At 36.6% G+C, this 18,903-nt stretch overlaps 1 protein-coding gene across 1 annotated transcript in view; it reads left to right on the top strand.

The window, feature by feature from the left end:
- The first annotated feature begins 526 nt into the window (after positions 1-526).
- grm5b (glutamate receptor, metabotropic 5b) overlaps positions 527-18,903 on the top strand; it is a 44,966-nt gene continuing 26,589 nt past the window's right edge. The window contains exons 1-3 of the mRNA XM_052616537.1: positions 527-658; positions 2,283-3,205; positions 18,589-18,838. Of these exons, the coding sequence (XP_052472497.1) occupies positions 2,533-3,205; positions 18,589-18,838 (923 nt within the window). The 5' untranslated portion in view covers positions 527-658; positions 2,283-2,532. The remainder of the gene's footprint in view (positions 659-2,282; positions 3,206-18,588; positions 18,839-18,903) is intronic.

Below are 18,903 nucleotides of genomic sequence, written 5' to 3'. Positions count from 1 at the left end.
TTAAATCCACCGAATTAAATAAACATCGTCCCTTAGACTTTGAAAAGAGCCAATTTATATATCAGTCCCGAATAGTGAAGTACCACAAGGTGGTGGTCTTCTGCTGGTTTGTGCCTTTTTGAGGTGGGGTACCGCAGGGATTGGTGTGAGGCCCCCCCATATTTTAAAAACATATGGGATCTTGCTCCTCGATGAGGCTCCGAAACAAAAAAAATAATTAAACATTTTGTCACTCGTAAGCAGGCACCCCATTACATGCGTTAGAGCCCCATTCATGCACAACAGCAGAAACGCGTGTTTCGCGCCATGCCATGGTCGTTTGTCTCACGTTTAAACATTTAGTGATAAAATAATCACTGTGAATAATCAGCACTAGACTTGAGGAGGAGAGGAGAAGCGCAGGCTTGCAGGTGCCGTGGTCGGTTGGATACAGCCAGTCTCGGGGTTCACGGGTGGGAGGGGTTGAGTCGCGGACTGGGATGTGTGTGCCTGATCACGCTTCGGCAGTGTTAGTGCGTGCCAAGAAGACGAGACGACACAACAGCTGTGGCTCTCCGGTGCCCCGCCGTTTACCGGGCTACCGACCCCAAATCTCCGACAATACACCTGTGGGAAGTACGCGCCATCCGTGACTTTAGTGGATTGTGGCGCTGGGCAGGTAAGAAGAACCGTCACCAGAACATCACCACAGATACGCAGATGCGCTCGGACGCACGCTCTGCGCGCGAGTTTGGATCTGTGGAAGCGATGATGTTCTGGAATGAGGAACGCGCGCTCTCTTTCTGTGTTTGGCTCTCTGCAGATTATCGACCGACCGCGAGCATGTCGGTTGCATGGGTACCAGTGTGACTTACTGGGAATGTATCATGTGCAATTTCATGTGCATTGCATGTATGGCTTAGTACGAATGTTATATTTGCGATGTTAAATATGTCTTAACAAGACTGAGGAGATAATGGAGGTTGTTTATGAGATGCATTTGAGCACATGGAGTTCTGTGGCCACTGCAGTGTGATGCGTTTCAGCACCGCGGACAGCGCAAAGCTCCCGTTCTCTCGGTGATCAACGGCAAGGTCGTTCACTCTCATCCGTCCCGTTCGGTCTTTGAGTGGAGCTCTCTGCCTTATCATCCTGGCATTTGCTTTAATTTAAATGAAGTGTGCAATAAATGCCAGCACGATTTCAATGCGAATGCCTGATATTGGCGAGTTTTTTTGTGGGATTGCAGTTTGTTTCCCCTCCTATTGTTTCTTTTATGCCGGAGGCAGAAGGAGGGTTCAGTGTGATGCATTAGTTATTCTCCCTTCCATTCAGCTCTTGCCATAATCTTTTATTCGAAAGCGAGGCAGCTTTTTCATCGTCTCTCTAATGGACCCCACATTTTAACAAGGACCGAGGGTCCAATCTGCGGTTTGAAACTGGCCCTTGAATGCAGCTGAATGAGCAAATTAATTTATGCTGGTGTTTATTTATACAGATGCAATTGCTGTGAGACTAAAATGAGTTGCTTGTGAAAACCACGCAGTACAAGTCCATTCAATCTGTAAATGCTCTCCTGGTTTTATTCTGAAAAATTGTCAACTCATTTTTGGTCTCTATGTGGTCTGCAGTTGGAATGAATGGTTCTGACAGCCAAAATAAGTGTTTTTTTTATTAATGTCGAGGGTATGAAAGCTTTCTCAGCTATGCAGCAATGCTGGCTTTTTCATTGCACTTTCAGACTCATACAATACATCGTGATACACTGAAACCTCTACATCAGAGATGAACTTGCAATCATATACACAAAAAAACTGGTGTAGAAACAATTTTCACAAATGTCATAAATGTGTAAACTGAGTTGTCAATATAAATTAAAAAAAAAAAGTATGTTTTACCATAAAGTGTTGTCTTTCTAGTACAAAATTTTTAATTTGTGATATTTACTAGCAATTTCAGAGTAAAAGTAAATCCTACACCAACTGTATGACACTTTTATGTTTTAAAAACAGATTTCCTGTAGAACGATGTCATTAAACAATACTTTAGAAACCGTTTTCACTCAGAAATAACTAGTACATTTAAAAAAAAAAAAAAAAAACATTAATTTGATAACATTTTCTATTTAAAAAAACTGCAAATATATTGAATTAAGTGTGAAAAAGCGATCGTATTTTATTGTAAAATGCTCTTATAATCTTAATCTGATTTACAACTTTGAGAAATCATTTTTCATTGTGCATTTCCCATGTCTGTTTGTGTGCAAATAATAACATTGCTGTGTCCATCTCCTCTCATTCAAGGTTATGAGGCCCCTCATCTCATGCCGTCCCCAGCTCCAGGTTGCCACGGCAACGACCCAGCATCCTTCTCAGGGTCGTCACAGAAGCTTTCGGACAAATGACAGCACAGTTCATAAAAGCCGCATGATTCCAGAATCCCGTTCTTGTGCAGTCAGAAATAGCAAGTTCAGAGAAGGAGTGAAGCAACAGGACTGAACTTGTTCGCTGTGAGCGCGTCTTTGACCTGAACAGGAACAGAATTTACTCCGATATGGTCAGATTGTATCTCTTTACGGTTTTGCTTTGGCGACTGGTGTCCCTGGCGGCGGTGGCCCAGTCCAACGAGCGACGCGTCGTCGCCCACATTCCCGGTGACATCATCATCGGCGCCCTATTCTCCGTCCACCACCAGCCCCCGGCCGACAAAGTGCACGAGCGCAAATGCGGGGCGGTTCGGGAGCAGTATGGCATCCAGCGTGTGGAGGCTATGATGCACACGCTGGACCGAATCAATGCCGACCCCAAAATCCTCCCCAACGTCACGCTGGGTTGCGAGATCCGAGACTCCTGCTGGCATTCCTCCGTTGCTCTGGAGCAAAGCATTGAATTCATACGGGACTCGCTGGTTGCTGCTGATGAAGGCGAGGAGGCTGGGGGCGGGACTAGGTGCGCGGATTCGGGAGCCACGGCCATGAAAGGCAAGAAGCCAATCGTGGGGCTGATCGGTCCGGGTTCAAGTTCAGTGGCCATTCAAGTGCAGAATTTACTGCAGCTGTTTAATATCCCGCAGATCGCATACTCCGCCACCAGTATGGACCTGAGCGACAAATCACTCTACAAATACTTCATGAGGGTCGTGCCATCAGACATCCAGCAGGCCAGAGCCATGGTGCACATAGTGAAGAGATACAACTGGACCTACGTATCTGCCATCCACACTGAGGGTGAGTGATTCATTTACATGGTCAACATCCAGATGTGAGTCAGTAAGCGGATTCAGACTCATTCAGCTGAAGTCTGTGAGTCATTTTGACCAATTCATTACAATAATTACATAATAAGAGTCTTTTGTTTATGAATTGGATTCAGTGACTAATTCATTAGACTGATTCTACATGTCAGCCTTCTTGACATTTTATTGCAATGATAAGAGTCTTTTTTTCACCAGTTCATTACTGGATTTTGATCAAAAGAGTCGTTGAGTTGTTTGTGAATTGCTTTCAATAACTTTTTGAATGTTTCATTGCAAAAATCAGTCTTTGGTTTGTGAATTGGATTCAGTGACCAATTCTTTAAACTGTTTCAATATTTGAGACTTTATTTACCAATTTATTACAGGATTTGTCATTTGTTTGACTGATTAAACTAGTGCCTCCCTGACCAATTCATTACAGAATACGGGTCATAAAAATAATTCAATTGTGAATTGGATTCAGCAAGTAATTCATTATACTGAATTAACGTGTGATTCTTTTTAACCAATTCATTACAGGAAACAGATAATAAGAGTAATTTTTTGTGAAGTGGATTCATTAAGAAATTCATTAGTCTGATTCAACTTTTCAGTCTTTAATTATTTGATTTTTGTTATGAACTTCTCAAAGAGTTATTTGTTTATAAATTGGACTACACTGGTCAAGCTGTTCGTTTTCCATGTTTTAGCCATGCTGGTCTATTGTTTGTGTATTTTATCACAGTAGTGATGTTAAAATTTAATTTAAACTGCAAACTCATAGCTAAAATATGACTTGTATGCCCACACACACACACACACACACAACAGCGATGAGGCGCGATGTGCATGGTGTCTGTTACAGAAGTGTCACATGTGTTCTGTCTTTGTGGACTCTTTTAGTGTCAGATGGGAATTGTGCGTTAAGATGTTTGTGAAGTGTGTGTGTGGACATCTATAAAGAGTAAAACAAAAAGAAACTCTTGTGTGACTAAACAAGTGTGACTAAAAGTTTATCACATGACATTTAGAGCTCAAGTGATCGGCTTCTGAGAAAATGCTGCACTAGTCGAGCAACTACCACTGAGATGATTGGGATAGTTTTCAGTTTAGACGATTGTCTTCATGTATTTAATTTCCAATGGCTTTTGTTTCATATAGTGTTAGTTTTTTGTTTACTTTGCATTTTTTATATTTTATATATTTTTTTTAAAGCAATGGTTTCCATTTTAGTTTTAGTTGTAGTCATAGCTCTGCTCTTCAGATGCTCCAGGCTTACGACTCTGTTCTTACACCTTAACATGTTTCTTTTCCTCTGAGGTCTCTCTTTCTCTCTCTCACACACACACACACACACACATGATGTACTTCTATCCCCCGACTCCACTTGCTCTCCTTTCATCCCACTGTATTAGATGGATCCAGAAACACCCCCCCCCACCCCACTCCACGTCTGATCTCTGAGACTCAAGAGACTGTGTGTGTGTGTGTGTGTGTGTGTGTGTGTGCATGTGGTTCAGAGTTGTAAGCACTTTTACTGACTGGTCCCAAAAGCTGAGGACCTGGAATGTGTCCCAGACTTAATTAAGATCGCAGACAGTGTAAAACTGAACTGGTAAACACACACACACACACACACACACACACAGATAAATGGGCAAAAAGACACCCAGACATACCTGTTAATGAACGGACAAAAAAAATGCAACAAAAGATTCTCTAAAAATTACACCAAATTAAAAAACACCAAAAATTGGTCCATATGAACAGCGCACTATATTCCAAGTTGCCTGAAGTCATAAAGTATTTTAGTGTATTAAACAGACTGAAAAGCTTTCAATAGCTGATAGCTTTCAAATCTCATTTTTGTCATTTGAATATAAACATTAAAATTTTGACAGATTTGATCTGTTAAGGGATGCCAATGATTTTCGGCATCAATAACATCAGACATGGTTATGGCCATCTCTTCTGCAAAGCATGCTGGGAGAGCACACACAGTAGTCATGGTAAATGAAGCCATTGTGTTCCTAATCATCATTTAGAACATAGTGTGTGTGTGTGTGTGTGTGTGTTTGTGTCAGAATCTGGTGGAGTGTAACCTTCACTTAAGACCTCAAGGACTTCAGCTCTCTTCCCACGCTCGCATCCGTCTCTCTGTCTGCGCGTCTCATACCGTCTCCTCTCAGGAATAAGCAGCTGTGGAGAGAGCAATTGAAGGATGGAAGAGAGATTAGTTTAACTAAATTGGGTGGAATTTAAAAGCAGAAAAAGAGTGGCATGAGACGAGCGCTGGAAAAGAGTCGGAGATGGAGAGGGGCGGAGGAGTGAGAGACGGCCGTAACGGAGAGAAAGCCAAATAGCACGATTAGGAGAAGAATATTAGAGAAGAGCAGAAAGTGAAATAGAAATAATTCAGTGTGAGGACATCTGAGGAGCTCATCATACATGCTTAGTCTTAAAATGATAGTGTACCTAGAAATGTTCTTAGTGGAATTTTGAAAGGTTCTTCAGTGATGTCATGGTTCTAAACGGAACTCTGTTTTTTTTTAAAGGGATGGTTCGCCAAAATTCTGTTGTCATTCTGACCCTCATGTCATTCCTTTCTACCGTGGATCACAAAATGGGCTGTAATTTTGTTGTTTTGTTTCTGTCCTACAGAAGAAAGTCAGTCATACAGGTTTGGAATGAGTAAATGATGATAGAATATTCTTTTTTGGGTGAATTATCACTTTAAAAACAAAGGTTCCATTTAGAACCATGACATCATAGAGCGCTGAAGTGGTGATATTTTTGTCGGCCAGCCCATAAATGATCAACAATCTGGACCCCTCGACAAAAACCTCTATTTTTCCATTGGCTTTTGGATTATTGCCGAGAATTAGCTTAAATTGTGACTAACAAAGGTTGATTCTTACACATTTTGTTCATCATGATGAACGCAACTGGTTTTAAAGGGATGGTAGATGAGACTCTGATTGGTTTATTGCACGTTACGCCCAAGACACACCCATGACTTACTAAGAGAATAGCTCCAACCCTTTTTGACCATGTGCCCGGTGCACCGACCATTGTTCACATGGTTAAACTAGCAAAAATGGATTCAGACACATCCTAAGTGCACTTGTGCCGTGAACTTCACACCATAGGCTTAGATCGTTAAAATATGGCCCAATAATCCACAACACTCCAGTCCATCAGTGAATGTCTTGTGAAGCCAAAAGCTGCATGTTTGTAAGAAACTAATCAATCAAGGCGTTTTAACTTTACACCATTGCTTCCAGCTAAAATATGAGTCCTCTATCCATAGTACTGCTTTCGAAAAAGCAATCTCGTCTGAATCAGGGAAGGAAGCTTCACAGATCAAGCAGCGTTTACAAGTAAATTATGATGTGAGAGGACAACAGTGGATGAACGTTATTATGGGTTATGGACTCATAGATTTGTTTTTACAAACACAGCTTTTGGCTTGTCAAGATGTTCACTGATGGACTGGAGTGGTGTGGATTACTGTGATGTTTTTATCAGCTGTTTGGACTCTCATTCTGACGGCACCCATTCACTGCAGAGCATCCACTAGTGAGCGAGTAACATCAGAAGATAAGCGAGGTGTTATGGAATATAGAACGTGAGGTTAGTAAAGCTGTCACATTGAGGTGTTTTGGTTCTGGTTTTGAAGAGTAAGCGCTCCAGCGAGGGTTTCATCGTGACACTGGGCTGCTCTCTCGTCTTGTTTCGATCTGTTTCTTTTCTTTTGATCCCTTTACCTGCTTGGCTGCATTCACACACACACACACAGTGATACACACCTGCAAGCACTTGTTTATGCGCTGGTCCTGTAGGAGAGATGCGTCTCTTTGTTTCTCAGACTTCAGTGTGAATGAGAATATTTTGAATGATTATTAATGACAAACCGGCATATTCTCCATGGCAACCTCTCTACCTTCTTTCACTCTCTGTCCTTTTCATTTGAATTGTAAACTCTGAGCTGCGTGGGTGGATGGAGTGAGCGAGAGAGAGAGAGAGAGAGACGGGGTTTTGATGCGAGCTGCGTTTGCATCGTTTCTATCAGCCACTAGCGCTGATGAGCGCAGGAACACAGCTGGCTTAACGAGGCACAGAATGTGCCCTTAACAAGCCACAGGAACCTTTACGAGGAGCACAGTCTCAAACCCTTTCTCAGCGCCACACGCAGTGCTGCATAACAGACTCCGGCCAAAGCGCAAAAGGACACGGTGCCACTTAAGAACATACAGTCCTGCCTCGTTTGGTTCTACTGGCTAATTTTGTTTTTGTGTTTTTTCTATCTGTGATGCCAATCGGATTCAATTCAGACTGTCTCTTAGAGGGTGAATCTGGCCAAAACATGTCTGGGTCATATTTCAGCCCAAAATCGAAAGAAATCAAATAAGAACTGATATCTTAAAGAGAAATGGCAATTAAGAAAATTAAGCCTATTTTTAAGACTATTCATGTTTTTATTTTATTTTATTAAAATTTCTCTCTGATGTCTTATTATAATGCAAAATGTAGATTTACAGTAATGAGAATTATAAAACCTGATAATAATAATTTATAATAATAAATTATCTACATGTATAATACTATATTATATAATCATTCAGAAATAAATTTACTGTGACAAATAAAATGTATATATAATAGTATAACTATATATATATAATTGTATTTATTTTATAATATTTTATTTATATTTTACGATTATCAATATTGTTTCTCTCTCTCTCTAAATATATATACATACATACATACATGCATATTATTGTATACATAATATATACTTTAGGGTAAAAAAAAATGACTTAAACTTTTTCTGATGGGATCAACTACATGATTTTGTCTGTATGTATTAATGTAGGAATAGATATTTTAAGGTTAAGTGTTTCATCAGTTTAATACGCAGCCACAATTATCTAAAACCTTAATATATTTCTAGATTCATCGCTGCCAGGCAAAAAAAGCTTTTTTGACTCAACCGATGGACCAATAGCAAGAGTTAGGGGCGGGACTATCTGTTTATCTGCCCAATGGCAGTATAGGAAACCTGTTTAAAAACAGTTGTTTTAGCAAACAGCCTGGTGATGCATGTGGCCCAGGAATTGCACTCCTCACCTTTCCGGAGGTTTGTGAATCTGTAGTCTTTATATCAGAAGTTGTATGTTTCTTAGCGTGTGTTTTATATGAAGCAGTGCAGAATCTGAAATGCATCTCCAGGGGGTCATGGAGCATGTTTTTTTCACCGTTAGTTTCCATTTCTGCAAACGGGGTTGGAATTTTTGAAGTATTTCAGCCTTTCTAATGTAAATGTGGCTTTGTTTTCCGTGCAGCATACACTTCCTGTTTTACAAACAGACAGGTGACAGCTGGAGTCTTCAGTCTGTGGTGTTTTGCACGATGATTTGGGTTGCATCTGGCTGCAATCTGAACATTTTTAGCTAATGCATAACATAGAATACAATTTCTTGCATTTCATCTTGTTAGGAAATATATGCATGTTTAAATATATTTATTTTGACATAATAGAGACTTGGAGCAACCAATTAGCAATGCCCTGGCAACCACGCAAAACACAAAGCAACTGTATAACAATGCCCTGGTGACCAGTGTCACGGCTGCAAATTTTTCACAGTAAAATCAAGTTTGCTTAATATTATCCGTCCCACCCATGTGGTCTTGATTACACCCGCAAAACAGAAAATTAGTTTCGAAGGCTGAGAAAGTTATTACATTTTCATTAAAGCAATTTTTTTTTATTTGGAATAATGTGCACTGATGAATCACTCACAATATGTGCAGGGACATTTATTAAGTGAGAAAATTGGGTCAGTTTTGATTTCACGTCGTTGGGCTCCTTGCACAAACCCTTTTAGTTGCAGTTTATTCCTATAGAAATGGCAAAAGGAATCGCTGATCATCTCAAAGCCTCATGGGATTGAGAAAATGTGTTTGTGAATTACTGTCATCCCAACGCTGCTGATGCTTTTTGACATTTCCACAAACATCTATTCTGATCTCTCCGGCCGTCCGGTGACTTCATGATCCCAGACTCATCCGCTCTCAAGCCAGCTCTAATTTCAGCCATGACTAATTTCTCTCATTTGATTTTTTTGAGGCCGGTGTTAAATGGTTGCGGGTGGCTACGCATGATTTTAGAGATTTTTAAAGAATTTTAAAAGAAAAAGATGGGTTTAAATGCTGAAAACTTGCTCTAAGAAAAGATTAAACATGCAGCATGATGATGACTTTGCAAAATCGTCTCTGTAAAGCTAACATGAAACAACGTTTGCATACCGTTTGACTTCACAATACATTTTATTTTAAAGTGGAAATGTATATTTAAGAAAACAATAGCAATTTTGACTTTTGATTAGCCTGCACGGCCTTTCAGTAGTGCAAATATACAGTATAAATATACACATATTTATATATTCGATTTCAAAATATCAAAGTAGTCTTTACTATAACATTTTATCACTTTAAATCAAAGTAATTGCTAAATTTCTCAACCAAAAAACAAAGGGTAATTTTATCTCACAATTCTGACTTTTTATAAACTTGCAACTGCAAGAAAAAAAGCCAGAATTGCACATTTATATTACACAGTTCTGAGTGAAAAAAAGCAGAATTGTGAGATAAAAATTCACAATTGCCTTTTTTTTTTATTCATTGGAACACACTGAAATAAATATGAAAATTTGAAGTAGACTGTTATGTCCCACGTGTGTTTTGTGTATTTTGTGTATATTGTTTCGTTTTTCTCTCTCTTTCTCCCCTGTGCTTTTGTTTTGCCACTGTCTCTTTAAACAACTCTCAGGTTAATGACCATTGGACTATACAGCTGTCAATCATATTTGTGACATCACAACCATTGACCAATCCGCTGACGTAGATTAAGTAGCAGAAACAATTTTACTCCGATAACTTCTTTTTAACATTGTCTTTATTTATATTTTGCTTTTTATATAAAAGTGATAATAATGTGCACTGAGAACCAGAAACATATAAGTTTAAAAGTAAACAGGGTCAATTTAGAGTTTATGTTGATTTTCAGGCACATATTTCAATTTTTGTTTTTAATGCATGTCATTTTCATCGGATTGTTTTGTTTTCTCTGAAGACATTTATAATTTCTCTTTCAATAAAATAAATGAAAGCAAAGCATTTAAGGATTATCCACGAGTTCCTGTGAAGCTTCACCTGAAGTTATATTAACATTAGATTGAAATGTCATGGTTTGAGTGCAATCTTAGGTTTGAATTGGACAGGATAGAGGCTTTGCACTCGACTGTTGTCGTCAGCAGTTATTCAGGAACGTAGAAGGACAGAAAATCATTCAAAACAAACGTTTTTAGAGGAGATAGCCAGATTTTGAATGCATTACAGTGAGAGACAATATTTTAGGCATTTAACCAAAAACCTATTCAAAAATCCCAATAGACTTCAGGACAAAGGAACCGGAGGTGCTAAAATTCAACTCATTTTTGGGTCTCATACCTCTGTTGTAGGTCATGCAAAGAGATGAGCTATTACACAGGCCGTTTGTTTTTTCATGGATCTGTCAGTTTTGAGATTTTGTGCTTTTTGGCGTTTCATAAAAAAAATTCAGAATAGTAGAAAGAAACCATTCAGAGTATAGCACTTAGTTATAGCACTTTATCTATTTGCGTCTGTAGATTTCAATTACAATCCATATTCATAGCAAGACCTTAAATTCAATATCTTTAAACACCATTTTCTCAGAATGAGATTTATTTTCGTGCACTGAGCCAAAAAGCTCCTTCAGCAGCACTTACATATAACAAACTTTACAGTGTTATTCCTAGCCATTTTTGCAACATTTTATACTTCAAAATTGTAGACAGATAGATACCTGTAGATAGATATTTGTTCTAGAAATGCATGCATAAGTGCATCTTTCATTAGATAACACTTCATTTGGACATTTAAACATAACATTTCAAATCTTGTAATGCAAAACAAGTTTGTGAATCTTCATGTTATCAATCAGCTGAGGAAGTATGGTATATCTTTTGTCTTGCGTATACAGAGAAGTTTTAAAGAAGATTTGGTTTGCAATACAATGCAGAAGTCATAAGTAGTAATTTTATGATATTTTATCATGCTTTTTTGGTCTGCCCCCATTCATTTTAATTGCATGAGAAAGAACGGTGTGAAATCTCTCCACCAGAGAAAGAAGGTCACACTTGTGGAGAAACATGACGGTGAGTAAATGATGACAGAATAAACTTTTGCTTTAAAAGTCGTCTAATGGATTCACACACACACATAGAGACACATCTCTGTGTATTCGCCGCGGTAATTAACCACGATGTCTAAATATCACACCAAATCAAAATAACATGCGCAGATCAAACTGTCAGGATTGCAGGACGCTTGTTTTTAAGTCTGCACTGATTCTATTAGGCTTTGAGGAAATCTCTTGGTTTTACTGAACATTCAGCCGTCTCCGGTAGCACTGACCTGAGTTACACCCGTTCAGATTGAACTGGAAATCTGCCCAGTCTCGCTCTCCATCTCTCTCTTTTATGCCTTTTAACTGCTGTTCAGTGGTCAGATGAAATGAACGAGGTCACTTTTGTATGGAAATGCAGCGGAAATTAATCAAAGTGGAGAGAGAGAGTCACTTTTCTGCTCTGATGAAAGAAAAGCTTTTTTTTATTTCAAGAGAAGAACAGATGAGAGCGATAGTGTGTGTTTGTGTTTGTGTGTGTGTGGGTGTATCCTGATTTTATTCTGCATTTATATTTCTCATTAATTTAGCGTTCTTCACCATCTGCCATGTCTCCTTCAGATGCTTGTCATGCTCCTTTTGTCTCGCTGTACAGTCCTAAACATGCAAAAAAATAGCCAGTTCATTTTTCATTTTAGTTCATTTTTTAGGGGGGTGAAGCTGTGAATAAAACAGATTACTGAAGCATGATTTACAAGAAAATAGTATTTGAATATTTAAACTTCTTGTTTAGCTCAGTGTGTTATTTGCTGTTTCTTTGTTAATTTCATTAGCGATTTATGATTTTATTATTTTTTTTATAAATCCTGCATCAGTTTGTTTCAGTGCAGGATCATAATTCTTGTCTTTTTCTAAGATGCCACTGCATTTTTGTTTTAATTGCATTGTAGTTGCATTCTTGTCTTCATTTGCATACGTGTCCTTGATGAAGTCCTTTTTGGAAATTAATTAGTAACTAGTTTTAATTGAGCTCTTTTGAGGAACATGTAGCAAGTTTATGGCATCGGATGATTATAGAAAAATTATATACAGTAATCAATAAGTCATGGCATAATATATTTTTCGTATTACTGTTAACTCATCAAAATATTTTAACCAATTTCAGTTATATTTTATATCGGTAAGACGTGATAAAAAAGGTGATTATACTTCAAAGTTGTAATTAAACTTAATTTAAATAAGGAAAGTTTTTGAGACATTTTCCAAAATGCCATCTTTTGTGTTGTACAGTAAAAAGAAAGTTGAATAGCTTTGGAATTACATTATGGTGATTAAATAATGACAGAACATGTGGTTTGAGATTTATTTGAGTTTTAACTATGGTCAGTCGAAGTCAGTAAGTCGGTCTCTTGCTGTCTAAGTAGGCGATTCTTGGCCAGAATAAGCTGCAATGTGTGCCAGATTTTTAGTCGATAGGCAAACCTTTAGGATACACGAGACTAGACGGTTTGTTTTGTAATGGATGAACTCTGCATCATCGACACTGTTATTGATTCAACACTGAACCGACATCTCCAGCTGAAATTAAACGTGTTTCATAAATGAAGAATTTTGCACCATGTATCCTGGTATTTTGCTGTTTGTTGATATGAAGCTACTTTACAATATAAAGTGCTGTAGAATGAAATGTGACTAGACGAGGCAGCCGAGGGCTCCACACACATCTGTACTGATGGAAACAGCTGGACATCTACAGGTCCACAGGCTGCCATCTGTCATGACCACAACGGGACGCTCCTCTGAGTCTAGACACTGACATCCAGGCAGCTAGAAGACAATAATAGGGCTTCTCACAGAGTCTTCTAGAAGTTCAAAAAGTTTGGAGTCATTAAGACTTTTTAAAGGTTTTTGAAAGAGTCTCTTCTGCTCACCAAGGCTGCATTTATTAGATCAAAAATACAGTAAAATCTGTAATATTCTGAAATATTATTACAATTTCAAATAAGCCTTTTCTATTGTAATGTATATTAAAATATAATTTATTTATGTGGTTCAAAGCTGAATTTTCAGCATCATTCCTCCAGTCTTCAGTGTCACATGATCTCCAGAAATAATTCTGATTATTATCAGTGTTGTGCTGTTGATGGAATGTGATACATTTTAATTCAGGATTCTTTGATGAATAGAAAGTTCAAAGGAACAGTATTTATTTGTAACATTATAAATGTCTTCACTGTCACTTTTTATCAATTTAAAAAAACCTTGCTTTAATTCTTTAATTTAGTAGCCAAACGTACTAACTGTGAAAGCTTTCTCCGAAAGATGTAGTGTTTTTTTAAGTGTTTTACTTAATAACTCTCACATTATTTTATAGGTTTATTAAGCTGTTTAGACACGACCGTGTCCAACTTCACATCTGATTTCTGATTGTAATCCTTGTGTGAGTATTTTAATGCTTTTGTTTGCTTGCTTGATCACATTTTGTAATAGTGTGATTAAATCTGAGCTGCTTGGTTTGGTTGAAGACTTTGACTTCTTTGAAATCCCTATGAAAAACATAATGGGAGAACCCACACAGTGCCGGTAAATGACATGTGTGCAACCCATTGAGTGTCTTCTACCTGTCAATCACTCAAGCCAGCCAATAGTAAAACAGCAGAGGAGGGGTTATGCGATTGTGATGTAATCCAGCACAATTCTCCAGTTTGAGTCTCATTTGCATAATCACAGATTAGGACATGTACAGTAGAGGAGAGGTTCTCCATCATTATGGAGACGTTCATGTATGTGCCATCTGCTCACGTGTGTGTGTGTGTGTGTGTGTATCGAGGTATCAGCACAACATTCCTCTCAAACCAAAAATGCTCGTAGGATATTGATGTAGTACGCGGTTAAATCATGGAAATGATAGTGGGAGCGTAAAGCTGAGGGGGAAATGCGTTTTAAGAGATGGATTTCCGATGATATCACCACGGGACATATTTCAGATGACGTTTTTTATTATTTGATGCTGGTGGATACTCCATTTGATTTAGTGCAAATGCTTCACATAATGTAACAGGCTGAGAAAGAGCTTTCGCAGATAACAGCATCTGTCTCTTATACATGAGCAGAGGGGAAATTACTAGCCATACGAGCAATTTCTGAGGGGTTTTTCCACCATTGTACATTTAAATTATAATTAGCATTAAATGTGGTAAGTAATCTTAAAGGTAACCTATATACGTTTCTTTTACGGTAGCATTTTTACATTCCTTATCTGTTAAATTTAGTTTAATTTAATTTAATTTAATTTAATTTAATTTTGTATTGTTTTATTTTGTTTTGTTTTGTTTTGTTTAATTTAATTTAATTTAATTTAATTTAATTTAATTTAATTTAATTTAATTTAATTTATTTTGGTGGTGCCATTTTTCAATAACAGTTTCCGAATAATCTGCAGAATTTAAAGAAATGTTATGAATAAATTAGTCATGGAAAAGCTAATTATGAGAGGAAATATTATTATGTTTTTGTTGTAATTTTTTATAGTTAAATATAAAGTAATAAATATATTACAAACAGTCAAAAAAAATATTTTACACTAATTATAGATATCATTTTCATTGCATATAAAAAGTCACTTAACAACCAATTAATATTTATTTATTATTTAGGGTAGCATTTTTTTCTGTCCATTTTTTTGTTCTTGTTTAATTTAATTTAATTTGGTGCCATATTTCAAAAACAGTCACAAATCAATGTTATAAAAATGAGTCAATATACTAGTACTAACAAACTAGTATAATACTATTATACATATTTCAACAGCATTCAACATATCAGTCATTATAAGACAAAAATAAACAAACAAACTCTGGAACACAAAAGGAGATATTTAATGCTTTAATGCTTACGACTATGTTTTTATAAATGTATAGATAAAATTTTGGTCGGTTTCTCATCGACGGCCTTCATATGACATTAAACAGATGCATATAGTCATAGTTACTTCTTTTTGGTGCTTGCTTTACTTCTTTCAGGTTGATCGCCACCCATTCACAATTTTTTTGTATTGACAAGAGCAGCTTGAACATTCTTCAAAACATCTCATTTTGTACTCAACAAAAGTTAGTCCTATGAGTTTGCGAACAACTTGTATTGAATTGTAATTTTTAGGTGAACTGTCCCTTTAAATCCAGAGGAATGAATGAATGAAGACCTACACATTCCTTCACCTTTTGCAACAGTTCAGTCCAGAGATAGAGAGAGAGAGAGAGAGAGAGAGAGAGAGACTGATAGCATCTCTCTTCAGCTCCAGTGTGTCTGCTGTAATTACAGAGAAACACACTACAACACATCCATGTCAACACTCTCTCAGGTTACACGACTGTTACCTCGCTCTTCCACTAACACACTGACGTATTCCTGCTCGGGTTATAAAGGGCAGCTCAGCGTTTGACGTTCAGATGTTCGATTTTCTGCTGTAATATTTATCCACATTCCAGCCGAGCGAGTGCAGCACTTTGAGGAGGAGATATGTGTGTGTGTGTGTGTGTAGTTTATAAATTAGAAGGTGTTTGTTTAGCCATCCGTTCCCTTTAGGAAATCACTAATGAGATCTCTATCGTTTCTCCTAGACAGCAGTGAGATTAAATGGACACTATTATTGGACTATTATTCTACTCCTCTGGTTTTTTGAAGAAAAAGACTCATATTTGTCTGGGGAAACCTCAAACTGCTTGGATTTGTCAAGATACCGGAATATTCTCTTTATATATGACTTCAAATACTTATTCTCTCAAAATCAAGTGAACAAAAAATCATTAATTTCTCAGGTTCAAATTTTGCACTTTAATTTGTGCCTTTTTAGAATAAATCATTGGTGGAACATTTCAGGCAATATTAGTGTTTACAGTTTTTACAATAGTTTGAAAGTAAATGAAAGTTAATGTATTGCATTGGTAGATATTTAAGTATAATATATTTAAGATATTTAATGTAATTTTTCACTATTAAGGATAAAATTAATTCATGTACTTATAAAAAATAATTGTATTATATTATAAAATATTTTACTACATTATAATAATTATTATTACTTTAAATTTTGATTTAAATTTAAACCATCACAGGGAGCTCAAAAATAAAATTAATTTAAATTTTATTTTATTTTATTTTGAGCTCCCTGTGATGTTTTAAATGTACATTTACATTTTTATTTTATTTTATTTTGTGCTCCCTGTGATGTTTTAAATGTACATTTACATTTTTATTTTATTTTATTTTATTTTATTTTGTGCTCCCTGTGATATTTTAAATGTACATTTACAATTTTATTTTATTTTATTTTATTTTATTTTGTGCTCCCTGTGATGTTTTAAATGTACATTTACATTTTTATTTTATTTTATTTTATTTTATTTTATTTTGTGCTCCCTGTGATGTTTTAAATGTACATTTACAATTTTATTTTATTTTATTTTATTTTATTTTATTTTATTTTGTGCTCCCTGTGATGTTTTAAATGTACATTTACATTTTTATTTTATTTTATTTTATTTTATTTTGTGCTCCCTGTGATGTTTTAAATGTACATTTTTATTTTATTTTATTTTATTTTATTTTATTGTATTTTATTTTATTTTGAGTTCCCTTTGATGGTCCTGAAGGACAGTCATTTCCTGCTTTGAAAATGATCTCTGTTCAATGATCTTTGACAGGAAGTGAAGGCTGATGTTCTCTTTATGAACGGAGACTGATTGCGTGTATATGTCAACAGTGTGTGTGTGTGTGTGTGTGCCATCTGTTCGTGTCTGCTACTCTCACTGTGAGACTAATTACAGGACTTTACATGTACCCACAACAACCAGGACCAGAACCTGATGAAACCTTTCTGAGGAACCTCAAATCTCTCTCACACACATCTGACACCTTCACAGCTTCATTTATGTGTCGATATGAGTGTGTGTGGTTGATCACTGTGTATTTTTTGTGTGTGAGATTAATTGCCTGGTTTACACATCTCCGTCCTCAAGTTCTCCAAAATGTTCTGCGCAAACAGATGAAATCTGCTCTAGAAGTGTAAAAAAAAAAAAAGTTAAATATATTTTTCTACATTTTGTTTGAGTTGGCCTGTACACTGAAAAAAGGATGTAGGAGTCACACTGAAACACTTTTTTTTTAATTGCTAGTGTATTTTACAAAGAAATGTCAAGTAACACATTGAATTAAATGTGAAATTTGAAGTAGAATGAATTCCGTGTAAAAGTGCTTCAGTATCAACTTTGAAAAAATTGTTTTAGAGTGTATTATTATATTTAGCATTATATAAAACTAAAGTAGTCTGTTTTCATTTTAGTAACTACAACAAAAAATGGTGTAGAAACACAGTCTTTCAGATTGTTGTGTTTGATTTAATGTTACTTGCCATTATTTAGTAAAAGTTGCTAGCAATTTTTTAAATTAAAATAGTTTCAAAGCCTTTTTATTTCAGTGTTCACACAAAAGTATTGAAAATCATCTTGAAATGAATTTTTCTCTATTAAAAGAAGTTAAAAAGTAACTGTGTTTACTGTCAAAATATATATTTTTGTTTGCAAACAACATAATATTTTTATGAATTAAAAAATTCCCCCTGAATGTGTGGGTTGGTTAGGATTAATTATTTGTGCAATTTCTAAGTTAAAATTGTTTCTATTCCAATATTTTACAGTGTATTCCTTAGCAATTTCTTATATATATATATATATACACATTCACATATCCAGACACACACGTTTGTTTTTGTGTAAAGTGTGTTCATCCCATAGGTGTAATGGTTTTTATTCTGTACAAACTGTATATTCTATGTCCCTTCACCAACCCTACACCTAACCCTAACCCTCACAGGAAACTTTGTGCATTTTTACTTTCTCAAAAAAACTCATTCTGTATGATTTATAAGTGTTTTGAAAAATGGGGACATGGGTTATGTCCTCATAAGTCACCCTCTCCTTGTAATACCTGTGTCATACCCATGTCATTATACAGAGTTGTGTCCTGATATGACACAAAAACAAGAACACACACACACACACACACATAAATGTAAAAGTGTGTCAAACATTCTGAATGTAATACTATGACTCATGACTGGTTTCTTTAGTTAATCGAATATTCATGTCTGTTTGTTTCTTCCCAAGGGAACTATGGTGAGAGTGGGATGGAGGCGTTTAAAGAGATGGCGGGAAAGGAAGGGATCTGTATCGCTCACTCGGATAAAATCTGGAGTAACGCCGGCGAGCAGAGCTTCGACCGTCTGCTGGTCAAACTGCGCAAGTATCTGCCCAAAGCTCGCGTGGTGGCGTGTTTCTGCGAGGGCATGACCGTACGAAACATCCTGATGGCCATGAGACGACAAAACCTCGTCGGAGAGTTCCTGTTGATCGGCAGGTCAGTGGAGGAAAGAACGGGGAAAAACACGGAGAAACTGAACGCGATTTTACCTGGCCTTCGAC

This window comes from Carassius gibelio, chromosome A15 (assembly GCF_023724105.1).
Source record: "Carassius gibelio isolate Cgi1373 ecotype wild population from Czech Republic chromosome A15, carGib1.2-hapl.c, whole genome shotgun sequence".
NCBI classification, from domain to species: Eukaryota; Metazoa; Chordata; class Actinopteri; order Cypriniformes; family Cyprinidae; genus Carassius; species Carassius gibelio.
This window is presented reverse-complemented; position numbering and strand designations above follow the sequence as displayed.